This window comes from Frieseomelitta varia, unplaced genomic scaffold, assembly GCF_011392965.1.
Source record: "Frieseomelitta varia isolate USP_RPSP 00005682 unplaced genomic scaffold, Fvar_1.2 scaffold_252, whole genome shotgun sequence".
In the NCBI taxonomy this organism is placed as follows: domain Eukaryota; kingdom Metazoa; phylum Arthropoda; class Insecta; order Hymenoptera; family Apidae; genus Frieseomelitta; species Frieseomelitta varia.
Genome location: NW_025109982.1, coordinates 172,211 through 200,069, shown reverse-complemented (window position 1 = coordinate 200,069; position 27,859 = coordinate 172,211). Strand labels below are relative to the sequence as shown.

The following is a 27,859-nucleotide window of genomic DNA, read 5'->3' as shown; positions in this document are numbered from 1 at the left end:
TTTTTGTCGTTGAAAGCATCTGTTTTGGACGCGGGCGTGGAAAAACTGGACCGGTGCCCAGCTGGTAGATCGTGGTTTCGTGCCGAAAAGGACGGTGGTTCGGTTGAGACACAAATCGTTTCTTGGAAAGAGGACGTAGCCACGTGGCTGATCCTTCTGGTACGCGTGCCTGGTCCTTTTGGCCTTAAAGATTTATTGACACTGGATTGTCCCCTGTACCGGCGTGGAACAAAACAGGATGAAGAATTCAAATTAGATCACTATCGACAGGGGCTGCTTTTTTTTTGACTTTTCCTGCCAATTACGCGATATACATACATATTTAGATTTACTCTTTCGACGAAAGCATTTCAAAACAAATGTGCTAATGTTTCATTGGCGTCCACATGTTTACGGACATTGTTCAATTGTTAATTACAGTGAGTTACAGTGTCAAAACGTAAATTCGTGCATACGCGTCGTATTAAAAGGGACACTGGCCTCACACGAGAAATCGTCCCTCCCAGAATTTCCCCGTGGGACGTTGTAAAAGAGAACCCAACTCGAGGAACAAGGTGTATAATAGGACCTTTAAACTTTAAAGGGACCGTAGAACAGCTGACTCTTCCAAAGTTGTAGCATTTATTCCGTTTGATAAATTTCCGAACGCCTTTGATAGATTTTTATACAAAAGGAATAAGGGAAAGGTATGGTGTCTTGGCAGAAAGTTGTTGAGAAAACTTCAGGAGCTCGATCTACGATTTTGCAAATACTCGTTTACAAGAGCGAGCGTTTCCTTCTAAATTTAAAATTGTCTCCGATCTTTTTCCCTTTGTATCGCGCGAGTATCCATAAATCACGTTGCTCTGCGGAGAGAATTGTCAAGTTCCTCGTCGAATAGTTTCGAGAAGAAGAAGAGAAGAAAGTTCAGGCAATCCGTGAAAGTTCGAAAAGCTTCATTTATCGGATCGAGTTTCATCAAGTACGGATGCACGTTTATCGGACACTCTTTCAATGAGGAATATTTACGAGTACATTCGCGCAGAATTTTTCGAAATTTTACCAGCAGTTTAACGAAACACAATCGTCTCTGCAAATTTCCCTTGACGGATAGATATGCTTCGTTGATTCGCCGAACGAGAAAGCGCAGTCGAAATGAAAAAAGAAAAAAAAAAACGAAACGATCTGTTTCCCAGATTATAAGAGGCCAATGGTCCATGACTAATTGCCGAACGTGGGAAAACGGGAGTTGATGATCGATATTTTTCGCGAGGGTGGAAATAGTTCAGGAACTACCTGGAACACTTTTTAACAAAACTGGAGTACTTTTTTTTCGTCGCATTCCCACGGATGTGAAAAATTTCGATCGATAGGCAGATAGTTAAAACGATCGTAAATATCCTCCTGCCAGCAATTAACGCTGATTATCGTGGATTTTATTACGACATCTGCTGTGCAAGATGTGATATCCAAATAACTAAACGAAGGGGGTGTGTCCAACGTTTGATGTTACTTTACCTGAAATTGTTATGAAATACGATCATTTTCCGGTTTTATTTTACGTCTCGAACGACACTTTATATGTGAACAAAAAATGGCAAAAAAAATCTAACTTTTATAGAACAGAAAATTCTTTCTAAAGGGATGACACACGAGAGATAGAAAATTTATGTATATTATTTATAATTTTATTGTTATTATTATTATTATTATTATTATTATTACTGTATATATTATTTTATCCATGTAAATTTATTTATGATCCAATTAATTTTGCCTTCGAGGGTTATCGAAAATTATCGAGCAGTTTCACGATTTAAAAAATTCAAATCGATTTTCGATTCACACGAACGTGCTACGCGGATGGATATCGAAGTTTGACAAGTAAACGAGATAATTGGGGTGGGCGTAACCGTGACGGAACACGAAGGGTGGACGAAACATTGAATTGTTTCCTAAAGCGGGATAATTAACGAAAACAGTTTCCCAGCGCCATATGTAAGAAAGTTGGTAGATCGTACGGGATTCGAGAATGTTTATTTCGACGAAACACGAAACAGTGGGACGTAATATCGTGAACGTTCGGCAACGTGCTCTTAAAATGAGAAAGCAAGTAACGAGACGTTGCAATCGATTGAATTTCAAGATCGCGACAAGTGAAGTTATCTTCAGATAGATCTGTTTATCTCGAATAAATACGATATAATATAGAGATATATTTATTACATTAATATATAATAGTTTCACTCGATACTTTTGTTTATTATCTCAGTATCCTCTTCTTCTCCTGTACCGTACAACTAGAGATATAATTGCAGCAAGGACAATAAGACCTCCGATAATTCCTCCCACTATGACTCCAACATTACTTTCGCTTGTATCGTCATTGTCGACACAATTCACTGGAAAAAGGTATGTATCTTTAGCATCTTGTTGCACGGCGTTATGTCAATTTTCTATGAACAACGATCGATTTCTATTATTAACGCCAGAACTATCAAAATGATCGAAATGACCAATTTGTAATTTTTGTTCGATATTTTATCGACGTGAAACAGCGTATTTTCAGAGATTTAAAAATTTTTTCCGTAAAATATACAGATAAAAACATGCTCCATTGTATTATAAATTTTCTCTATTTTTTTATTTTTTTTTTTTTTTTTTAGAGACATCGAAATCAAAGAAATTTTTCGAATCAATCAAATTTCATGCTCTAATCGTCGATAGTTCCAGTGTTAAAACGATAAAATTGACGATCGTTTTACCTGATTGCGAAGTGATGATCTGGTTGGTATTAAACGCTATGAAAGTAACGTTAGTGATGACTACTTTGGCGTCTTTGGCAGTCAGCGAGGTATTGCGAAAACATTTATAGACATTGTTCAGAGGAGTGGAGAATTCATGGAGATTCTCCGTGCTAGCGTTGTACGTTTTCTCTAAATTGCGATTTGTTAACAGATTTATATTTATTAGAAATAATGTAAAACTGTTATTTCTGCAAATAATGTAAAACTTTATATTCGTATTTTCGAAATCTTACCCTTATGATTAGGAAAATTATGGTCGTCTAGATAAATAGACACATTCACAGAGCGAATGAAATAGTTTGAATCATTTTTCTCAAAGTTCACCGTGACCGTATTGTTTTCTTTACTTTCATTCACGATCCAATTTAATTTCATCATCGACCATTTGTCCTCGCACTCGCCAGTTACATTCGCATTATTCGGCACGTGCAAAGGTCTTTTTTCGTCCTAAAGCGTATAAGATTAATTTAATAACAAGCATAAATATCGTTTACATTCAAGTATATGTACATGAGAGATGAGAATAGATCAGATTCGATACGTACTTTATTTTCTGTGGTTTTGTAAGGCACTTCTATAAAAATCGACATGTTTGCTGCAATGCAAGTTACGTCCGATGTAGAATTTACGTAATAATTATAGTGTACATTAGATTTAGGTGTAGATGTAGGTTCAGGTGTAGATGTAGGTTTGGATTCTGTTGTAGTTGTTGACTCCGGCTTGGAACACTCCGTCACTAAAAATCGAGAACACCCTTACTGCACTTGGAAGAATTTGCAAATTTATTGGTAATAAATGAGCTGAATGGTCAAAGCTGGTTAACTTACCATTTGCTGAATATATATTTTCTTCGGTATAGAATGCGATAAATGTAACGTCGGTTATTGTTAGACGAATGTCGCCAAGCTCTATGCCGGAAATAGAATTTGAACAATGATAAATTCCGTTGGTCACAGCTGCCGAAAACAGATCGATGCCAGTATACGACGCGCCATTTATTTTGTTCTTATCTAAAATTATTAGAAAACGCGTCAGTTAATCTATCTATTTCCTCAAAAATATATATAAATGATTCTCAAACGTACCATCAGCGCCTTCGTCTGAATAGATAGTAGCTGCTATTTGGGAAACGAAGAAGTGGGTCTTATTTCGACCGATATGAAATGTAATATTATTCTTTACGTTATTCGCCATTTGGCTAACTGGCCAGCTTAATACCATCTGAGAGTATTTATCAGCACAAATACCGGTTGCGGTAGCACTAGCTGGAACATCTAATTTTATCTGTAATATGGACAGAAATCTAAGATTTGATATCATTGCAGAACGAAGTTATACATGACAGTATTTTAGGACATTACTTCCTTATTTTCCTTGTGCAAAACCGCAGTAATCGACAGGTTCGCCAAAGTACAGGGAACGCCCATATCCTTTTCCCTTATGACATAGTTGAAGTCATCTTCGTAAAGAATACTTCTACAATCAATCACTGGAAAATTCAAATTCAGCTCGTTTTTATTTTTAACCTTTCATATTCGTTTCGTAATCGTCCAATGATCGTGCAATCGATCCCCTTATTAATCATTTCGAAGCCTCGTGCGAGTTACGTCGCAGCTGGCAACAAATTATTTTACCTTTCTTCGAGGCGAAATCTTTCTCGGCGTCAAACGCGACCAAGAGAACGTCGCTTATGGTTATGTTGCCGCTGATGCTCGTGATGTTAGTTTGTTTTGGACAACTATGGATGCCATTTACGACAGGTGCCGGAAACAGAGAAGCATCGTATCTGTCTATCGAAATTAGGTCACCTACTCCTAGACAGATTTATCACGTTTCAACATGAGCAACAGAAAAACCACGTATTTTTTTAAATTTAATGGTACAATTACTCAATGGCACGTACTCTCGACATCCTTAAAATTTTCCTCGTCTGTGAAAATCTCGACCCTAATATTATACAGCTCGCTAGTCTTTTCCTTTTTGACGAAAATAAGCGAAATTTTATTTTCTTTCTTGTTCGCCGAAGGCCAAGTTAATGTCATCGTGGCGATGTTACTGTCACAAACTCCGCCGACATTAATTTTGTACTTTGAAAGGTCTATGTTTGCAATCGCCGTCTAAAATGTGCCATTAATTTATATTCAAGATATTAATATTCTGAAGATCCTAATTTAAGAGATGTTCTTTCTTTTTTTTTCCTTTTATTTTCTTCTCTCGAAACTTACTTCCGATTTTTTCGTTTTGAACGGTACTGTCACAAGAATTGACATCCTCGCCATTATACAATTGTTGTTATTCGCGTCCTTTAAAACGTAAGGGAACGTTTCACTTTTCTGCTGTCCTTTAGAGCAGTGCGTGTCTGCAAATTCATAAACGTTTTTAATCGTCAGATTTTTAAATTTTCGTTCTTTCTCTTTCTCCTTTTTAAGCTCAAGATTATTAAAGTGGAATAAATACGTCGATTCATTAAAAAGGCATCAAGTTACTTTCATATAGAATCTATGATATTATTCGTTATTATTGTGTTATCTCTCCAGACTTGTTACGCAACAAAATTATTCTATTATCATTTAATTATTTCATTATTTATTAACGGAATGGATATAACATTGTAATTATAATTTACCTTGACGCGATGTAATGTCATCATTTCTGTTGAATGCAATTAAAGAAACATTTTTCATAATTACTTCCCCGTCTCCGACCTTCAATGTCGTTTCTTCGCACCGATGAATCCCATTTTCAACGGGCGCGATAAATAAACGAAGATCGATATCTGATGTCGCTCTAAACCATTGTTTCTTGTCTAAAGTACATATTTGTGGAAAATTACGAAATTACGATATGTGACCTAAAAAATATATATATATATATGTACAACACTAAATTGTACTTTACCTATAGCATTCTCGACATTTTTCTCATCTCGGTAAATATTAAGATCAATGGAAAAAAGCGAGAAATTTGTGTGATCGTTGATGAATGTAAATTTAATTGAGTTGTTTTCTTTATCATTTCCGTTCCAAGTTATATTCATATATGATATTACAGCTGAACAATGACCATTTATTATTACATTACTATTTGGAACTACCAAAGGTTTCTGTTCGTCCTGCAAGAATCATATTGATTTAGAATAACAGGCAGTACAAGTACAATATTTTGTAGTTAGATCATGCCTTTTCCTTCGTTTTATGTGGAACATTGATCTCAATGATCATATTTGCCAAAATGCACGGCTTTGTTGTCACGCTGTTTAGAACGTACGAAAAGTTAGGTTTCTCTTTAGTGCCAAACATCGCAATTTGATTTTCCGATCTTGTCGCTAACTCTGAACCATTGATGGCGTGAAGCAATGCTAAAATGTTTCATAACGCGATACACATTAAACCGTATTTAATTTTATATAGATTTATAGACGTTCACATAAAAATTGCCGTGTAAAAATTACACTTCCATTTTAGATTCAATAGAAATTGCAAAACTATTGCGATATTTCATTGCATGAACTCACCGATAACGATCAACGTATGTACAAATAAAAATTTCAAATGACGTCGATTCATGTTGCCTTTTCACAGTTCACACGCACTGGCATTCAACTTTGACAACTTTCAACTCTGACAGCAATTATTCACGATTGGTATAAATATTCGGCAGGGTAATCCGATTTTGCAGTAAAAAGAGGTCGACAATAAGGGAAATTCTATATGCTGGTTCATATAAAGGAAAGCTTACCCCTACTCTTAAACACACACGTTATCGGTTGTCCTCCGATAGAACGAGATAATAGACAGATAGGTTTATCTTTTATTCGATACCTGCGTCGATAACGTGTTTTCTTACAATTTATTGTGGCTATCGCGTTCTTCGTAAGAATAAATAATAAAACCGAATCCGTGTGCTTTGTCTTCTAGTTTCGCCGAGATGTTTCACGACGCACATTACTGATTACTTAAATTAAATTAAATTAAATTAAATTAAATTAAATTTTCTCGACGTTGGTTGGTACGTCTTGCGTAGGAAACGTTAGCCGATCGATACTGATGATAAAAGCTGATTATCCAGCTGCTGTTTGCACCGTCATTGCGGCGAAAAGAAAAAGAAAGAATTTAATAACGATTGAAATGTCGTCGTAAATTAATTCACGAACAGATTTCAACTAAACGAAAACTTCAAAGTCGAATAATCGCGGAACAATTAACGATAAGTCAAGTAATCGCGTATGTGCATCTGCCTCGTGAGCCATTTCCGGAATATCGATTGCAACCGGTTTCGTTTCAGCTTACGTCACGATCGTTATTATCGATTTGTGCGTGTACAGTGGTTAACCGTAAGCACCATTGAACGCCACAACGCTCTCAACTGCCCACCGATTTTTGTAGTTGGCGGGTGGTTGCGATTTCGGTCGGACGCGAACCCTCTTCGTGTACTCGGACGTGGGCGTAAGAAGCGAGAGAAATTGAAAAAGAGCGAGGGCAAGCGTGACAAAAATTGCACAGGATGTGGTTGCACGCGCCCACGACAATCCGCATTAACCGTGTTATTAAACGCAAACGCAACCCTTCGCTCTCTTTCTTGCTCGTTATTGTTCCCGGCAGCTGCCTAATTCACGGTTTCGCCTGATTTTCCTCCCTTCCCTCTCTTTCCCTCTCCTCTCTCTTAAATTTCATCGGCAAACCAGCAACTTCTATCAAGTCGGTTGCATTGTTATACGTAGGTATATTATAATTACGAACTTCAATGACCGAATATTATTCGAACGAATAATGAAAAAAGCATTCGTCGTTTATTTTACCCATCGTTTTCTGTGCGGTGTATTTCTTTTTCTTTTTCTTTTTTTTGTTTTTTTTTTACAGGAAAATCTTACACGTCCGTACAATTTTATCATTCAGTGTCCAATATTATTTTCTTTCTTCTATTTCTGCGATATCGTTCAAACTCCGCTGTTATCTCATAATCCGATGATTTTCTTTTTCGTCAGGAATTTGTTCCGAGATTGGCGAATCGATCAAAATTCGACATAGTTCTGATGATTTTACAGACGTTCTCGCGAGTGTATAGAGAGGGTAAAGGACAATATTAGCTTTTTTTTGTAAGTAGAATCAATCGGAAAAATTTTTGAAGCGATCACTAGCGATACTAATTACCATCACCTTGAATATATCGGGTCAAATTAAAATACGTAGATTAAGACACATTGTTTCCGATATTCTCTTATCGACTTCGTTAACTGACCAAAGATTAATTTTCCGCGCAAGATGAGGTCATTCTTATTTTTTTTTTCGTATTTATCACGATTCGCGACGATTCGCTGAAAACGATCCCAGATGTCAGTCGCCTCGCCTCCCGTCGCTCTTCTTCGAATCCCAAACGAAGAAAGGGAAACCGATCTGCTCTTTTCACAGTGATGTTTGCCCATCGATGAACGACGTATCCTTTCTAATGGATCGTAAAGCAGCAAAAAGGAGCAAAAAGAACGACCGTTGTGCATTGTGACCGCTGACCGTAATTCTCGTTCCGGCGATTTTCCAAATTTGCCGAGAAATCACCGTTTTGCGGGGGAGCTGTTCGGGCATGGTCATTTTTAAGTCATTCAACGTGCAGAAATCGTTACCGCGTGTTTTTCTGCAAATTACAACGTGACTAATCGTGATCTCTGAGATCGAAGGTTAAAAAAGTACACAAGACGTGTCGACTATATCGCGATGCTTTTATTCGACAATTTCAATGCACATTCGGCTTTCCTTTCGTGCGAGCATCGAATGCATCAAGAACCGCGTCGAAACGAGTGAAACTGTAAGAAAAAGTGGAGTTGCAAACCATCCATCTAGCTTTCATTAATTTTCTGAGAAAAGAACGTGAAAGTATATAAAATTTCTTCCTGACACTATTACTTTTCAGACTTTCGAATGTTTCGACATTATTATTTGTCCATTTGTCGATGACCGTTCAAACAGTTTTTAACACTTTCCTGGCGGGATATTTGAAATGACAGTCGCGCGTAAGGAATATTATTTTTACATATGCGTCGCAAATTTTTGTTACTGTAGCATTACAATTTTATTCATGTACTATGACAATCGAACCCTGACCGATACGACTGACCTCAGACTTTCTTTGAATTACTTAAACAGACATTGACCTACTTAAAAGATACAGTTGTTCTTGACAAAGTTGATATTAAAAGTTGATTTAAGTTTGAGCAGAGGCACGATTGCACATAAACCTATTAATTTATTTTAATCAGCATTTAAACTATAGCGATTTATACGTAGAATATTTCGATGCAGTTGTTCTGCAAATATTTTCATTTACATTTATTTATGTCAATATTTTTGGACGATCAAAATCAAGTATGTGTACGCTGTAGGTGACACATCCAACCTTCTGAAACAAATCCTAACGATTTATACAGGCCGCAGAATTTGTTTCATTGGCGTTCACAAAACGCAGGATGCAACGTGCCGATCGAACCGATACGAATCTGCAGAATAATATACGGCTAGCCGTCCGAGGTTTATCTAGCAATCGTCATCTGGCGGCGACTCTTTTTTTTCTCTTGAGATCGCCATTTCCTGTGGAGTTGTTATCCACATTATTTGAAATTTGAACAAATCGATCTTATCGATCGACATTGCTCGATCGACCATCTGTCAAGGACACGCTTCCAAGGGTTGCTAACCCCTTTCTTGGTTCACCGTCGGACTTTTCACGGACGGACGATTGCCCACAATGCAATCGCGAAAGGTGCACGAACAACACGGGGATGAACGGATACATCGATAGCTCGATGCGTGACACGAATTTCTTACCTTATCGCGCGTTTTCTCGAGTGCCACCGAGCGGGGCACAGCAATTCTTTGTCGATTATCCGTGACTATCTGCGACTATCTGACCGTTGTTCTCGAAACGGTACGATAAAATTGAAACATTTTCTTATTGTAATTTTTACACACTCGAACCCGAATCAATAATCAACAGGATAGAGCCACAGTAATTGTCGAATGTTTTATTCGCCGAGATTCTTTTCTGATTTTTTATACCTTAGTATTTTCGTTACCGTTATTACATTTATCATTCAATTTATTTTAAATTATAGTAGATTAAATTTTTACATTTTAGAAATATTAAATATTTCATATGTCAATAATTTTAAGCTTATCTGTATAATTTCATCTTTTTCAGTAAAAATTCCAATATACGTAATTCACGGATGATTATTAAAAGCTCGTGTTGAAGCTTCTATTTTTGCTTCAATAATTTTGCCTTCAGTTGTGTTAAAATTAGGAAGATATGGAATATTGCGAATTATACATGTAATGAATTTTATTTTATATTTAACAATAATTAATTAATGTGGAATATTATTTTTAAGAATTATACGTTTGTATCAGTTAGATATAAAATTAATTGTTCCTAATTATTTCTTCAGTTGTTCGTATAGGTATCACGCCAATAAGAATAACATTAATAACAAAGTTAAGATTACACAGAAGATATTTTATAATAATTCTAATAATTAGACATTTATTTGGATTTATTTCTCCTGGATTGTTTTATTTCATTAATTTCATTTATAATCAAACTAGTGGACGATTGATTTTTAATAAAAATAATTGTGAGAAAGGAGAATTAGTGGGAGGGGGAGAGAGGTATCGTTTAATCGCGACGATCTGCTCCAGATCGCGATACGACGTTTAACTCGGAGCGTGAACGCGCGTTGCTGTGGTCGATGCCACGGTGACGAAAGCGAGAGGAAGTTAAATTAACGAGCGGAGGTTCGCACGGAGCGGACGGCTCGTTGCAGGAGGGAAGGCAGCCCGCGTATCGCGGATATGCAAATTCGTAATAACGCGGTTTACGCTCGCGTATTACCGCGCGCCGCGGCGATCCTCGACGAGCGGCGTGCTCGTTGAAATTTACCGGAACGAAAAGCCGCATCAGATAACCGCTATTACATTACAGCCCTCATTTTTCTTCCTTGCTACGATGAATTCGTATCACAGTCCCTGTACGCACGTCCGTTCTGCTCCCCCGACCGATTGTCCCCGAGCTTCAGAGCTTGTCAGACTCGAGCAACTATGTCGGAGATTAGTCTCCGGCTTGGTTCAACTACAGAGTCGCAGACAGAGTTCGAATAACGAATAAAATACTGTCAAATTTATTCGTAGATAACGAATAACGATTTTACTCGAGAAAGAATTATTCTTCATTATTTACGATATAACAATTTTATTCGAGGAAAAATTATTCGTTATCTACGAATAACGATTTTATTCGAGGAAAAATTTTACGAATAACGATTTCGAATAAAATTTCATTCGAAATATTTTCTGAAATAATGTAAAGTCCTTTCTTCACAATTCTCGTTTATTTAATAAATTTGCTCTTCATACAATTTTTTGTTCGAACATTTTGTTGGTTAGCCTGTTTGCTTTAGATAATGTCAAGAGTTTGTGCTACAGGTTTTGTAATAGCGATATATTCGTGTATGTAAAGATAATCGTCTTCAGCGAACCTATTTTTTATATTTAGAGTGTACTTTATATAGTTGATAGTTTTTTTTCTTTTGTTTTTAGTATATTGTGATAAGGAATTCCACCTTGTGTCCCCTGGTCTAGTTAAAGTGTGGCTTAAAACGTTCTGAATTATTTCGGCAGACTTAGGTCGTGATGCAGCTTTCCATAAATTTGTACATTTGTCAATTACTTGAAGATGAATTCTATTTAACTCTTCTGTTGTTTTTATGGCTCGAGTTACGTCAGTTGTTACGCACAGTGATAATGTATGGACAGACATCAACGGTATCGAAATCTATATTCATTTCCTCTAGTTCATCGTCGCTGCTGCTACTATCGTTTTCGTTTTCTTTTTCGATACCAAAAATTCTGAAGGCCTTTGCAAAATTAGAAACGTTATCTGTTACCGTTGCAAGTAGTTTGGATACTGGAGATTATGCGATACGGTCATAGCCATGCGTACCTAAATGTTCGTACAAGATAATAGTTATCTAATCGTACATTTAAAATAGTTATTTTTTTCTAACGTAATGTGCGTTACTATACAGTTACAAAATCTTTATCTCCAAATCTTCTACACGCTAAGGCAACTGATTTTCTTACGAGGCTGTCTGAATCAATCTAGCGGCAGGTAACAATCCAGAAAGCTTCTTCTTTTCGCTAACCATACGTCAGCTGTTGTGCAAACATATTGAATGTTTTTTATTTGATTTTTGATTTCAGCAACATTATTTTGATATAAATCTTCTATGTACCGATCTAAATCTTTTCTACTTATCATACTGCCATCATCTACAATTTATATACAGTTATTTATATAATATGTACATTTATATGTAATTTTTGAAATTTCTGTATTTACACTCAAAGTATTACAAGCATTTAGTGACATTCATATACATTTTCGTCAAGAAATGCCCTACAGTCAAGGCCAATAAACACAAAAAGTTAACTACTAAACCTCAGCGTCCAGTGCCGGAGTCATTTCTGACTTACACGGATATTCCACTAATGCATATTTAGGGTTGTCCGATACTATACAGACTGTAACGGTCGCTCGAGACCGAGGATCTCACTGATATTGCATCAACAGAAAACTGAACCCAACTGAAAACTGTGACTCCGGCACAGCAGGCAGAGGGTTAATGCAAAAGGAATGCATCCTTGGGCGATACCAGTGGGCAATTATTGCTTTATGGACTGGTCCTGCCCTATAAAGCACGTACAATTGTTATATCTATGGCCGGCGAAAAGATGATACACTTGAAGTGACTCGGTAGAAAAATGAAATTTTTGAAACAAATAACAAAACCTGTAACACACAAACTCTTGACACTCTCCAAAGGAGGAAAGAATGTTTTCTATGAAATGGTTATGCCATCCTTGTTTTTATTACAAAGTCTAAGTGGAATGAAATGGAAATATTGCGAACTTATAATTCAGTGTTTACAAAACAGTCTAGAAAGTAGATTCGACACTTATTTTAATGTAAAATCTTCGGAATCCAAAGAAGCAATTATCACTGCCCCATCCCATCCATTTTTTAAAAACAAATGGCCAGCGTGTGTACCTTCTGAGAGATATGAGCAGTTAATATCAGTATTAAAAGAACGCATATTATCAACAATGGAAGTTGAAGTACCTAGTGCAATAGTAACAGACAGTAACGAAACTGCGCAATTAAATATCTTTTTCGATTTCAGTCCGTATTCCACTTCAACCGACCAGCATTTATAAACGAATGATAATGTAGAACTTCTTGTATTGCAATATTTTACAGATAATAGAAATGATTACACATCTCTGAACGCATATCCCATAATCAAAAATATATTTTTGAAATATAACACTCCTTTGCCATCTTCTGCTCCAGTGTTTGTTTTTGTATAGCATTTGCAACGATAATAAACAGGCTGACCAACAAAATGTTCGAACAAAAAATTGTATTAAAAGCAAATTTATTAAATAAATCAGAATTGTGAAGAGAGGACTCTTTTTCTTTACATTATTTCAGAAAATAATGCCCAACTCTGGTCTCAGAGTATAATTGAATCAACGATGATGAAAAATTGCCGATGACTTTCAACTGTTGTAACTGTGTAAAAGGAAATCATATGACAATCCAATTTCATTTTAAAGCGTAGATTCTCTACTTTTACAATTCTCGAAATTTTACGTTACGCTACGGATGAGAAATATTTCTTTTTCCAAAACTGTGAAGATTCAAATATTTCAAATTTTTTTCACGACTAAATCCGTCATCTTGCTATACGATACTTTTTTCGGCGTTTTATTAAACTTTAAACACTAGGATTAAAAATTCAGAAAGGTCCGAACTAATGTTTAAAGTTTAATAAAATGGCAAAAAAAAAAAGAAAGAAAAGAAATCGGACAACAGATTTTAAAAAGTCGTTGTAAAGAGAAGATTTCAAGACTATTTTTAAGGAACAAAGTATCTTTTCTATCTGCTACATGATGCAAAATCATCTTCAAAAAAAATTAACCCAAGACTGTTAAAATACAGATTTTACACTTTAAAATGATCTTATGTGATCTTTTTTTTTTGCAAAGTTATAACAGTTTAAATAATCGGCAACTTTTCATCGTTATGCACTCCACTGAAAATTTCTATGTATTTCAGTCTCACTATAATCACAAATGATGCCTACTGCGAGAAAACAGACCACTATTATAGCAAGTGGACAGTGAATAATGGCTGGACATTAATATTAATATTTTATGAAATTTGAGCATTACATAGTGTAACATGGAAGAAATGTATTCATGAAGTAAATAAAATATGCTTCTGCTAATTGGAATATTCGTAATGCGCGAGATTAGCATAATACAGAATGTAAAACAATGCCAAGGCCCGGCGAAATCGAGCGAAACAGCTCGTTGGTTCACACGCGACAGCTGCAAACACGCGAAACCGAACGATCGTCGTCGACGTCGCCGTTTTACGCGCCAACTTTATGCTCCGTGAACCAACTACCCTGGCAGGAGTAGTTTTTCCCCCATTCACGCTCGTGTGAAAGTGACCAACGATCTCATCTTCGACTTCCATCGTTAATGGCAGCAACTATGCGCGCTGAGAGTTATTCGCGTCTATCTAACGTTAGGCAATTTGGCGGGTGCATTTTAAAATGTGGAGCGTCCGGTAGGAAATGACCGAGAGAATCCTTTGAAGACACTTCCGTTGATATTTGCTTCCTGATCGAAAGACGATCATCGGCACGTGTCTTTCCTGTCACCGAAGAGGTTTCGCGCGTCAACTTCCTTTCTTCAAACATGACGTGCTTTAAATTTAAACTTTAGTAATTTCAAGATCCACCGCACTCGCGTCGATCTTTCGTATCCCCGTTTTGACAAAATTTTTATTGCAAATTGCAACACTGTGACAAACTGTCGCTCAGTATTCGATCAGGCTTAAGCGTCATGAAACAGGGTGACATGAATATCCTCCGGCGAGGGTCTTCTTCGTGTAATCGTGACCCATTACTTCCATGCTGGGGGCACGTGAACCATATGGTTCACGTGACCGTCGATACATGCGCCCGCGATCCTCGATCGAGCTATCGAATTCACGAAATTTAAACTTTGCACGCGCGATCAGTTCCTTCGTCCGCGCTTCGTTGGCTTCATGGGAAATAACATTAGCCGTCCGATGTCCCCGAATGAAATTTCTTCCTCCTCCCCTGCAACCCTACGTCGTGTGTGTGTTTGTAGCGCGACCAACGACCATTTTTTTCCATACGTATCCGATCGTACGTACGATTAAATGTTAAAATGTCCTGCGATTGTTTCACGCAATTTAATGTACACTATTCGGGGCACCGCAATTAGCAGTGGGTTCACCAAGGCGTGGCGCTAAATATGCATCAGACTGCACCGATCCGAGACTCGTTTTTTGTCAATCACGTTTCCTGTTCGACGTCGATGACGTTCTAGCGACGTTGAACTGCAGTTACAGTGGAAACGTGCAGTGTGACGAATTATCCTATCAACGAATCACGGTAGTCTGTTTCACTATAATATAGTCGATAGAATTTCAGAAATGTCTCATATCGCGTAATGAGTTTACACGATGCATTTGCAGCGTTCGAATTCTCTCACGAACAATTGTATACATATTGTTTGATTGTTCTAATTCTAAACTATCTGTTAAAAGAAAAGTTTTTATGTTGCTATCAGTTTCGGTCGTGTTCGACCGTTACAGGAACGATATTTGTGTCAGAGAGCATTGTTCATTGTGCAACCGCGTGCACCTGCGCTTTACGATTGCTAAAAGCGGAAGAACTCCCCCGTGTACATGTTTCACCTGTGCTTTTCTGCACTTTCACACGTGCACTGCATCCAATAAAGAGTGTTAAAGCGTCTCATAAATGATATTCTTTAGAATGTCTACGAGCTAATTGTTAATCAGAATGAATACTTTTTTTACGACTTACTGTATATCCTATTTCAGGTTGGATTATGTTAATTTTTTTTAAATTGTTTACTTGGAATTTCATGGTTCTAATGGAAATCGATAGATTTCTTTATCTATGATTATGTATTAAAGTAACAAGAGTATATATATATATATATATATTGCTAATAAACAAATTTAACTTTTTAAGATGTTTAATAAATTTATTAAAAAACTTTGCTTTACCGACATTCGATGAAATTTGTATCCGTCCAACGTTAAGGTAGATTCCCTTTTTATGAATGTCTAAAATGTCAAACGTGACGTTATCGATCCAGACTAAAGACGCGTCTCGGTATATTATCTTCGGAGTTGTAAAAATTTCGGCGGCTAGATGGCGCTCGGTTTGTTTTTTCGCAATAACGACGCAGTGAACAATCCGCCGCCATTAAACTCGTATTTTCAGTGGCACCTTCGTTCTCTCGTAACTCAAAGATGAACACTTGCCATTATAAGTTTTACTTGGGGAAACTCTAAGAATACTCTAGAAACGTAAGAACGATTGTAGCAGTAGCGTTTAACGGTCAACAAGGTCTATATCTATCCATGCAAGTTTGAAAACGCAACAAGTACAATTGGTGAGACGTGCCATGAAAAACTCATTCGATACGATCCGGCTTTATTTTCGTCTTGAGAAAATGTACAAAGCGTGCCCGCTATAGTTTGTTCCAAGGACCTCGGTTCGGTTAGCGATACGTTCGCGGCGGTTCACCGTGGTATCGATTACTTTATAAAAAGATTCAAGGCACGCCATAGAGAGGAACAGTCGCACGAAACAGATGATAATATTTCATTTGCCGTTTACCGAGGCAAACTTTCGGCGCGTATCTGTCGCGTTGTTTGATCAATCGCGCATCTGCCCGAACTTTTCGGTCGATCGTCGCCGAATGCTTTCGTTCTACGAAATGGCGAAGCATTTTAGGAAGCCGGTTAGGAGGCGAGGCGGCGTGATTCGTTCGCTGATAAATTTATCATTCGCGTCTATTTGCATCCGAATCGATAATCAATGGTACGGGCGCGCCTCTCGATATACACGCGTGTATACCTATGTACGTGCATGCTTGATAGCGAGCATGGACATAAAACGTCCGACCGTTTGTACTGTGTTTGATCATTATTCAAAACAGCCACGTAATACGTTATTCTTAAGAATATTTCAGGTTTAAACAGCTCTGTCTCTCGTTTATAAAATTTATAATATTCCTCCAAAAATCTCATCTTGGGACGTCGAATGTTGTACCATTCGTATCACGAAGCTTAGAGTTTTATGAAAAATCACGAATTTTCAAGTACGAGCGTGAGCTTGTCTAAGGATAAATTTTATTTGCAATTCTAAATCTCTGCGAGGTTCAGTCGTAAGAAATACGTACTGGAACTCGCTCAAGTTCAATAAGGTCTTACTGTTCTCGCGCTTTTCGTCACGAGGCCGCCAGGTGTCGTCATCTACGCATTTATCATTCACCACGCGCACGTTGCTCGACCTTACGAAAAATCCTCTCGCCCTTTGACGTCATTTTTCCTTCGTCCCTTCACGAACGACTTGGTCGCTTGGCTTCTCGGGCTTTCTAGCGTGAATTCTTTTCAAGCAACTCAATTTCAGCAGCAACTTTTTCTTCAATACTCCACTCCATTCTTCGAATGACGATCGTTATCCATCCATTATGTCGATCGTCGTGCGAAACATAAACAGTCAAATGAAAAAAATATGATCTAACAGGCAGATAATAATCTGGAATTAACGATAATTATTCGTGAGCAGGGACGGCTCGTTTGTATAGCCGCTACCAATCTGATATTAGTATATTACATATAATATAATATATTATATATTATTATATATGAATTATATAAATATATTCATTAATTTATTTATACTTGCCAGTATTTAATTTTATTCGCCAACAATTCTATACGAGTCTCTTATTTTGTATATCAAGATAATAAAATAGTGTTTACAGTGTTTAAAGTGTGCATGTATTGGGCTGAAATACACAAAGAATAACTGTTTTTTTTTTCGTGTATGTATGTGTGTGTGTGTGTGTGCAAATGAAAGGTGAATTTTTCTTGAAAACGAAAACTTTATCAATACATTGATAAATCATTTTTTTTTTTCAGGTAATTTCATGTTTCAGAAAAAGTTCTTATCTTCTTCCAAGAGCGACTTCATATCATCAGCAATGGGAAATTTAGCAAACCAATTCTGACACTACTTTCGAAGGCTCCTTCGTACGCATCAGATAATTTTTTATGAAGCTTGCACAACGTTTCTTTTCCTTTTTGGGAAGAACAGTGCAGCAAAATACGACGAAGATGTCCCTGCTTGGTCTCCCATTTTGGAATCGACGCTGCTAACGAACAATCGTTAACGAGATCGCTCATTTTCACTTTCTGAGACAAGTTTGAACAATCAGGCATCAGACTGCGAGACGACGAGTTTTCAGCTCAGCGTGAAGTTTTCAAGTTTTACATTTCAAGACACGCACGCATGCTCATCTGTTGGAAGAAAACGCAATTACTCTTTGGCCAACCTAATATATTTCGAAAGTTGCAGCGTCCCTCCCTCACGAGTTCAAGCCACGAGCCGCCATTGTTCGTGAGTCAACTTTGTCGATGACTGATGATACGAACGTGTTCAGCTTAGACGTCCATACGTTCGTCGTACGACCGACGCGTATAGTCGAACGTTTTTGTAATTCGTGGCGTGAGTCGCGAAGCGGCTTCGAAACGGATAGATACGCCACGCGTTTCGAGGAATCGAGCTAGCTCTGTCGAGGCTCGGTGTCGGGCCACGGTCGCAGCTAGAAAGATAGCTTATCGTGACCGGTTATAAAAGGAAAAAAAAAAAAGAAGAGAAAAAAGAAAGAAAGAAAGAAATAGATAAAAGGTACGTACGTGGAGAGCCGTACTTCGAGATCCCGGTCGACTCGGTCAAGCAGGGTCACCACTTCCGCAACTGTTCCACCGTACGCGTAGGTTCCTGCATATGTATCGACTCTTGTAATCGGCTCAGGTAAGCAATATTAGATCTGTTTCGTTGCTTACCATTAGTACGTATTGCGTTCTACCTTCGTTTGTTGTTGTTTTTTTTTTTTTTTTTTTGCCAACTACGAATACTCGCGAAAATATTCAAGTTATAAAAAATATTCAAGTAATATCACGAAATACTGACAAATCGGTAGATACTATCATATTCATGATGTTTGAGGAAACTTTCGCGAGCCATTTATTACGCTTGACATAAAAAAGAAAAAGAAAAAATGAAAATGTCAGTTCTCGGTTTATTAACTATATCAAATTGTCCCCGCTTCGTTCGATCAAAAGAAATTCTTGATAAAACGTCGACAGACCTCGAACGCGTTCGTTGCACCGAAACTCACTTTTACATTTAACCAAACGCAATTAACGCGCGAATATCAATGCCTCGAGGAAGCCGATAAGACTCGTTTCCGTCCTGGTAGATTGGCTGCGCAAATCCGATGGACGATCCGGAAGAATCCAGCCAGTGAATTCGCGCCAGTTTTATCCGTAATAAAATTATATACCGCTTCGGTAATGTGATTAACTCGGTATCGATCGTGCAGCCGCTTTCAATGCTGCCCTCCTTAGTTTAAAATGTCCTATCTGGCATTCTTTTCTTTATTCATTATGTTTTTTTTTTTCATCTCTCAAGATACGTACGCTGAATTATTAAAAGTTCCCCGGGGATTTCTTTTCTTTCTTTTTTTTTTTTTTTTTTTTTTTTTTTTACCTGGTAAAGTTTTATCATACAGGCTGTACAGAGCGATAAAACTAAGCAGTTGTTGTTTTCCTTGGTTTAAGTAGGTTTAAACATCGAGAGAAATATACCGCCGGGGACTAGATTTTAATGAATATCGCACGATACTCCAAGTCTGCTTAACTTCATTATTAATTAATTGTCAATCAACTGTTAATCTCATTGGCCTTTAGCGCATCGATCCACACAACGCGGTAAAATCTTTCCAATCGTTGTTTCAACAAAGATCCACAAACGTAGTAAATGGCTTGAACCAAGCGGATTGAGCAGAAAAGAAAGAATTATACTCGTCCGATTAAAAACAGGACACACCGGAGTAACTCGTCAACAGCTTATCAAGAACACGGACTCTCCCTTCTGCAACAGATGCCAGAAATCTCTCACAGCCCAACACATTTCATGTGAATGCACAAACTTCGAGCGGCAGAAAAAGACTCCGTCGTCGCTCTGACTTTCCAAAATCATCCGAAGAAAACACTCCAGTTCTTAATAGACACAACTGCGATACCACAAAATGTGATGCCATACTATATAGCAGCCAATGACCTCGATGTCGATGCGACTTTAAACCTGCACAAAATAGAGAAAGAGTAGAGCATTTGTCGGATCGCACGCAGTAATCACAATCTGTTCGAAATGAAAATTGCACCTGCCGGTGGATATTTCTTGTCGCTGATCGTAGCGAGTTGGACGGTTGAGGAAAAGAAAATTTGGTCGATCGTTGGAAAATTGGCTCTCTAGATCGGATTGATTGGACGTTATCGCGCCTGGAGAGTCTGGTTCACTGGCCCCGTCCCTCTGCCAGTATGGAGGACACGGGGTAACAAATTGTTATCAATTGTGGCGATAATTCGCCGTTGCGTGGCGTTCGCCGCCGAATCGTTGCCAGTCATCCTCGGAGGATCTATTAAAACGCAATACACCGGAAGCCGTCAGCGCAATCAGAAATTCTTGAATTGATTGAAAACGAACTATTCTCTGCCTCAACGAATCCAGTAATTCGGGTTCTATTTGCCCAGGTAGCTTCTCGTTGCTATTGTTCGTCGCGGATCGTCAAAGCGCTCTCGTCGCTCGTTTCGATCGAATCACGTTCGTTTTGGCTCGGATTAAGATCGTTCTTATTGTACAGTGATCGACTCTGTTACTCTCTCCTCGAATTTTCACTCTACCTTTCGTCTCGTAAAATGGTTTTCGTTGATTTATTAAAAAAAAAAAAAAGGATGAAGTAAAACGTACCACGTAATGGCAACATCGATTGGACAGAGAATGATGCACGGAATGGTAGTAACTTGTATTCGTTTGAACATTCGACGCTTTTCGTCTGGTGGATTGATCGTGCCTTTCCTAATTGAATCTTCCGTGCTCGAGGAGAGAACGTCGCGCAACGTCGTGAAACGCGACGCGACGTTAATCTCGATACGAAAGAAATTTTGATACTCGTTGCACGTTGCCCGTCACTTTTTTTTCTTTTCTTTTCTTTTTTCCCTCGGTCTTGATCGGAGACTGTACCCCGAGTAGACACTTTCCTCGAGCGGCGCACATTTCCTCCATTTCCCGAGCGCAACTCACATTGCCTCGCATTTTCTCCGGTACTTTTTACGCTCGAGTGTTTTTCCGGTGACGCACTGTGGCGTCATAAATATTTGCCGAGGTCGACGCGAAGTTAATCGAAATTAAATGAAACGAAACGATTCCTCTTTCATCGCTATCGTCGTCTTGGTCTCTCGGGACTGTTGGATCAGCTTTTCGCTAAGAAATTTCTCAGCATTCTGTCGCTTCCAAATCGAAAACGACGTATCTCGCGAGATACGTGCAATTCACGTCGAGCGGACAATTTAAAACAAAACGTTCTCTACCTGGTGAAGTCGACGATCCTCTTTCTATTTCGGAAACATCGCCACTCGAAGAAGCGATTTCAACAATATAAAAATTGTTAAGAGGGAGCCGTTAACTCTCGACGAAATTATCTTCGCCGAGCAGGAGAGATAAGAATAGAGGCTGGTGGACAAAGAGATGTATCAGAGGATTCGGCCGGGTGTTCAACGGCTCCCCGCTTGGATTTCGTAGATATATTTTCCCTCGAGTTCAATAAATTCTACGCGATACACGTCGAGAAGGTTTTTACCTGGGGTAAGAGGATTTTATAAGGGAAAATCGCGGTCAGGAGGAAAGATTGACGTATCGATGGGTTAGCCCTAACATGGAGAAAGATTCTATTGAACGAATGCCACTCACCGATGGCACGATGGCACGATGGTCGCGCGAGCACAATTTCCTCGACTTGTTAATCGACGAGTTAGATTTGGTACATATTCCTCGGCGATTTTTCGCCCAGACGGTGGTATGCCTCGTCCTCACTCGCCGATTCTTTTCTCGGTGAACGGTCCAGGGCCGCTCGAGAGGCAAACCTTCGAGCAAAACGACTTTCAGAGCCCGTAGTAATGTACTTTCACATTTGCAAGACCGAGGCATTGAATCGTGTTGGAAACTCGTTTCGCATTGGGCGACAGGGAAGCGGATAGGAGACGGACAGAGACGGAGGTAGAAAACCACCTTCAACGCGGGAATGATTTTTCGCAACGATGCGCCGACGGTGCCGCGAGGCTTCTCACGAAAATGCATAGCTGTCTGGCTCGTTTCGAGTGGAACGGTAAACTAACCCGTACGTTTGACGTTCATCGGTTTCGCGAGCCGCGTCCGCGTGTTTCCACTCGTCCGGACCCCGACCCTCGAATTATATAATTTGCTGTAATTCGGGTGAGACAAGACAGCGTGTAATTACATAGCGAAGGCTATTGTAACAATCTGTCGTCCCGACCAGTACGTTAGAACGATCAAGCATATCAGCCATAGTTGAAGTGACTCAACGAGAAAGTATCGTTTTCGAAACATTTGCACGGACTCCGGCTGTAACCACTCGCCAATCAGTCTAAATCGATCGATTTAAAAATCAGCCAGTCTGTTCCTTCCACCATCGATCTCTCGACGAACTTGTCGTTCGAGTATTTCCGTCAAGTCGTTACGTTCCTGGCTGAACTTTAGAGACCGCGGGGCGAACACGGAGGTTTCGCGGTACTCTGATATTTAAAGAGCGATCTGTATTCACGTTGCCGCGCAGAACAGCAAGTGCAGTGACCCAGTGACACGTGGAAAATCTCGTCGCGCGCGGTGCGTGTCGCGTCGAAAACTCGCGAGAGGTGACTTTGCCGAGAGATGGCTAATATCGACGATGACAGTCGCCGCGGTGGCACGTAACCGAGCTTTTTTGGGCAATGGGCAAAGAAAGAAACGCCGCGTGACTCGCCCGAACCGAAGCGCGTAGCCGAACGACTACGGTGCCGAAACAGTGACGGTTTTAATTTCAATATCCAGCCGGACACGGCTATCTTTTTTTTTTCTCGTATAATCGCCCCGTCGACTTTCGAATCCGCGAGTCGCAATTCGAGTCCTCCGCGCCGCGCCGCTTTCCTCCGCCGATCGTATTACACGCACGTCGCGCGTTCCGCGGGGAAAAGTAGTCAATCTGGCATTGAAAACGACGGGAAAGCACGACGCATAGAAAATTCGAAACGAAAAGAACAAGCTATTTTTCCAACTTCAGGGAAGAATCGAGAAGCAATTTGCCGTCCGTGTCTTTTATAAATGCTTGCTCGTGTCGGTGCAACGGATAATTTTTTTCTCTACGGTTAACTCTCGAATAATTTTCTCTTGCACAGGTAGCGGAAGAACAGTGTAATTTTTCTCGGAAAGCGGATGGCGTGTATACACGGCGAGATCCGATCGAGAAAGGAGAATAACGGGCCGAACGCTATTTATTGCGTTTTTCGGGTCAGACAGGAGCGCGTGAATTTTCGTACGAAAAACGGGTGCCTGCAGGCTCCCCGGAACCTCTCTTTCTCTTTGTCCATTTTCGAAGGCACTTGCCGCGAAACCGTTGAGGGATTTTTAAAGTAGGGTGCAGAAGCGCGACGGTTAGAGTGGGGTGCAGCAGCACGGTGTGGCTGGAAGTGGGATCGGGGAAGAGGCGTACACCGTCGTGACGGTCGCTGGCTCTCTTTATTGTACCCTCCTCTGGGTCGGTGCCGTGGACCCAATTCGCTTCGAGACCGGCGACGTTGCGCCTCCAGCACAGCACAGCGTGCGCGCGTGCGCGCGCACACACACACACATACACACACAAAACCCGTGAGCCATACGAGTATATCGTAGACGAGTTGGATTTTCACATTCCGATTAGAAAATTAGAGTCCCAGCCGAGCGAGAGAGCTGCTGTCCTTTAACGGCCAATGACGTCACAGCGTCGCCAAGTACGCGATTAGAACAGGCAAGTCTCTAATGGGAACGGAACGTTTCGCCTTTGCCACGCTCGAATCATCGGGCGTGATTCGTTTTCCACTGGGCCAACATTCCTTTTACTCATTTATTTTTCTTCTCTCCTCGATGGAGGAGACTCTTCGCCGCACTTGTCTTCAATAATTATCGATCGCGCGCGAGTTCTCGCCGCGTGCGGCTCGAGATCGAATTTCGTACTATACGAGAAAAAGCGCGGCTGTATCTTTAGACGCGGCGGCTTCCGACTGACGTAAAAAGATCTGGTTTCACTTGGCTCGGATGCAAAGCGAATTATCTTCTAATCTAGACGCCGAAATTTCTAATGGACGTGGTCTATTTTCGCGATAATCGGACTGAACGATCGTTTTACTTCTTTCGAGATCAGAGATTCCGAAAAAAATGCGGTTCCCGGAACTCGAGGTGGGGGGCTATTTTTGTAATTTACGAAAAAACCATCGCCGCGTTATTAATACTCCGTTACTCGAACGTAGTGGTCATACGAAAACATCAATGTCCTTGCGACGTACGCTCGTACATACGTTCCTCGAGTCCTGCGTCCTTCAATCGAACGCGCGCTAAATCGTTTCCGCCGCAAGTGTGCGGGAATAAAATTTTCATTTCAGACATCACAAGGTTCAAGTTATAGTTCTTGCTCGACATTTTCACAAATTCGTTACAAAAGCAGAAGATTTTCGTCTTTCCGCTTGCTGGAAGTTGTTTCGATCGATTGAATCAATTTAAGGGCGCGTTCGTTTCGCCCGGTGCCAATGTCGATAGGACCGTGAAAATGTCTAGATCGCTTCGCCCTTTACTCGTTTCCGTTCGCTTCGTCGCGATGATTACAAATCGCCAGTTCGACCGATTCGTATACCGTTGTCTCGCCGTTTTTTTCCCCGTCAGAGAGCGGCACACTGTAGCGCGCGACGGGACGAGAAATCGATGGCAAAAACAATCGCGCGAGACTTTTATATCCACTGTTGCAAAATCGACGCGCGTGTTGCCTTGTTTCTCGATCGAAAAATGCTGATTGACGAAAACGAAAATTCCGTGGATCATTTATTTTCCGCGTGCATATGTCGAAAGAGCGTTAACGACCAGCCGACGTCATTTACGATTCTCGTCGAATGGGGCATACAGCATAGAGAAGATCGGAACGCGCGCGGGTTGCGCTTTCGAAAATTTTCGATGCACGAGTCGATTTGTGGAAAATTGTCGGCAAGAGAGGGATCCCGTACGTTTCTCTTTCGATAGACTGAAATTTTTACGTGGTAATGTGGGTCCATATGTTTTGCAGATTCGTCTGATAAGGAGGTCGCCCGATGGTTTCTTAAAGCGATTGGAACAGTTGGAGCGTGTGTGTACGTCAGAGCGTGGCACATGAGTCACACTCGAAGAGGAAACGGGGACGGGGCGCCTGATGCGCCCACGATGTCGTCGCCCCTGCGCGGAAAGTGAGCGTAAACTGCCGAGGCGTGTCGAAGATGGCCGAAGCGAGTCGGTTGTGCGGCAGTCGAGTCCGAGCGACCCCCCGATCGCGGTCGTGCGTGCTGGAAATGTTGGAACGACATGTACGGGTACGGGCAGTCGTCAGTATTGGAACAGCGGCAACGGGAACAGGAGGTTCAGTAGCAAGAGCAGCAACGAGGACGACAAGGACGAGGACGAGGACGGCGACGGTGACACAGTGATGCATCGCTAGCAACAGAACAGACAGAACGGAACGAAACGAAACGAAACGAAACGAAGAGGAGAGGGTATGATTGGTGGAGCCAACGGATCGAGACATTGGTAAACGGTTAAAATAATAAAACGGATACGTGGTGTCTACCGTGTCCTGTCCCGGGTCCGACGTGTAAAACGAAGGTGCGCGCAAACGCTGGCGGCTCCGCGAAATATGTATATGACGGAGGTGGGCGAGGGCCGTGCGAAAAAGTGGCGAAAACTGTGAGAGAGGTGCAGTGCCTCCACGTCGGTGGCAGTGGCGGTGTGGCAGTAGTGGTGCTGGTGGTGTGGTGGTCGTGGCGGTGGTGGTGGTGGTGGCGGCGGTGTGGCGTTCTGCTCGTGCTACCTCGGTGTATATGCGGGCGTGTGTTGGTGGGACACGCACTTCGGCGGGGCTGTGGTTCTCGCTCACTCGTATGTCACATCTCGTTCTCTCTTTCTCGCGCACCCCCCTATTCACCGCGGCTGCCCTCTCTGTCGCACCAACGGAGGCCATCGTACCGAAAGCGACCGAGCCAGGCCAGGCACTACGCAAGATGGCTGTGTGTCGCTAACGAGAGAGTCCGACAAACTAGACGGGGAAAAAGGCAACCCGGGGGATAAAACGGAACATGCTGCTACGTGATCGTCGGACCCGTCCCTGAACAGAGAGACACTGGCCAAGAAGCGAGAGGTACGTTCCTTTCTTGTGCCTTCTGCTATTTTTATTTCACCGACGATCCATTCTCCGCTCTTTCTCTCTCTGACAAACCGTGTTTCTCGTGTGTTTCTGTCCTCTGGCGTATCCGTATCGTAACGACCGGTGAAACGACACATATTTCGGTGTTTTTTTCGATGATTTTCAGAGTTGACAGGTTACCGGGAAACGTCATACTCGCGTAACTCGCGTGCCATTTCCCTTCTTGGAAACTCTTGGCCGAACCGACTCGCACAGCCTTGTTATAGATACACGTACGCTCGATACGCACGGAAAACGTAAACAAATTAAAGTTTTCTCCCGTGTGAACGTCACAGCCAATCGCCGGTGTACGTTCGTTGCGCGAAACTTTTTCGGAAAGCCGGTCGTCCGATCGTGTATGTTGTAAATTCACCACATTGGCAACGTGACAGTTCAGATTTTTCCTTTGCACCAGGTTTCATGCGACGTCGACGCGAACAGTTACCTGAGAATCGCGAGAAGGGAAGCCAAATTGAGAACATCTGTTGCCGGGAGAGCTCGAGACGGCGAACATAACCTCAAAATGTCGGTTTGCATGCGTTGTCATCGTTAGATAGAAGATACGCGGTCTTTTTTTTCGTCGACGAGAACGATCGCGTCGGTGGGTGTGTGCGTGCGCGTTTTACGCTCGACGAACAACTTTCGATCGCAAAACGATGCTTTCGGCAACCTTTTTTCAGTCGTTAACGATCGCGTCGAGCGTGAATGCCGACACGTAACGTGTACGTACGTTGCGCAATTTCACGAAACATACAGTATTCGTGAAATCGAACGAAAATCGTGCCCGACGGCATGGAGAAGTTTCTTCGTTGCGAACGAAGAACATCTGTCGCGAAGCACGTCGGCGAAGAAGTCGCGTTGCAGAAACGTTTGCTGGATTGCGATTTTTGCGTGTCATCGAGTTGACGACCGCAACGTACGTACGTATATATGTATATATACATACATACGTGCATAGTTCGTCACGAACGAAATTCTAGCGCTTTTCGTTGCTTCGTCGGGCGTTTTACACGCGCGTAAGCTCGCATGGAAATTTCCTATCCGCGCAGCGCACCGTCGTTCGCTTCGTTTCAATATGTATACATACATATGTCTATAGAACGGTAGGGATCATTTACCAACCACTCACGACCATCCTCGGTTTATTTTTCACGTTAAAACCGACACACAACACGGCCAGCACGAGTGCTTTCGTATCGGTACCGCGTTCTTTCTCCAATTGAAAATGTAGTAGTTTAGCGACGGATCGAGAAGTATTATACTTCGCGACGTCGGTCGACGTTGACTCTTGCCGTACGATCTTTTCGTTGTACAATTCGTACGTACATACGTCAGAATTTGCTATTTACCATTTACCATACTAGCCTAACGCTGCGTCGAAAGGGGCAAATATTGGAATAGTTTTGGACGAAACGTTTCAAGTCTCGCCAAGCATTTTTTATCTCTCAAGCGACGTTATACATTATACATGCTCTGTCGCGAAGTGTTTAAATGCTGTTTTTTTTTTTTTTTTTTAAATTCATGATAAATGAA

The 27,859-nt window shown here is 40.8% G+C and overlaps 2 protein-coding genes and 2 long non-coding RNA genes across 6 annotated transcripts in view; 2 read left to right on the top strand and 2 right to left on the bottom strand.

Moving 5' to 3' along the window:
• Nucleotides 1–14,081, top strand: part of LOC122528587 — a 44,303-nt gene extending 30,222 nt beyond the window's left edge. Inside the window, exon 3 of the long non-coding RNA XR_006306605.1 lies at nt 13,950–14,081. This is a non-coding gene — a long non-coding RNA (uncharacterized LOC122528587). The remainder of the gene's footprint in view (nt 1–13,949) is intronic.
• LOC122528585 lies at nt 2,183–6,512 on the bottom strand. The gene is made up of 14 exons (XM_043653880.1): nt 6,301–6,512; nt 5,966–6,144; nt 5,685–5,889; nt 5,413–5,592; nt 5,012–5,145; nt 4,690–4,903; nt 4,421–4,600; nt 4,148–4,275; nt 3,872–4,070; nt 3,614–3,796; nt 3,332–3,522; nt 3,020–3,233; nt 2,745–2,915; nt 2,183–2,381 (listed from the first exon to the last, which is right to left on the bottom strand). The coding sequence occupies exons 1-14, from the start codon at nt 6,350–6,352 to the stop codon at nt 2,248–2,250; spliced, it is 2,364 nt and encodes a 787-aa protein (XP_043509815.1). The 5' UTR covers nt 6,353–6,512; the 3' UTR covers nt 2,183–2,247.
• A 4,405-nt stretch (nt 14,082–18,486) lies between the features above and the next one.
• Nucleotides 18,487–25,188, bottom strand: LOC122528586. The gene is made up of 4 exons (XR_006306604.1): nt 20,204–25,188; nt 18,822–20,124; nt 18,672–18,756; nt 18,487–18,577 (listed from the first exon to the last, which is right to left on the bottom strand). It is a non-coding gene; the product is annotated as an uncharacterized LOC122528586 (long non-coding RNA).
• A 960-nt stretch (nt 25,189–26,148) lies between these two features.
• Nucleotides 26,149–27,859, top strand: part of LOC122528577 (homeodomain-interacting protein kinase 2) — a 33,518-nt gene continuing 31,807 nt past the window's right edge. For all 3 annotated transcript variants that reach the window (XM_043653862.1, XM_043653860.1, XM_043653861.1), the window contains exon 1: nt 26,149–26,281. The gene's annotated coding sequence lies outside the window, so the exon portion shown is untranslated. The remainder of the gene's footprint in view (nt 26,282–27,859) is intronic.

Excerpts from the sequence above, each read along its gene's own strand:
- LOC122528585 (XM_043653880.1), bottom strand. The coding sequence starts at position 6,352 with ATGAATCGACGTCATTTGAAATTTTTATTTGTACATACGTTGATCGTT. Across the intron at positions 5,593-5,684 it reads AAATGTCGAGAATGCTATAG|ACAAGAAACAATGGTTTAGA; the intron begins GTAAAGTACAAT and ends TATGTACTTTAG. Across the intron at positions 4,071-4,147 it reads TGCACAAGGAAAATAAGGAA|ATAAAATTAGATGTTCCAGC; the intron begins GTAATGTCCTAA and ends TCCATATTACAG.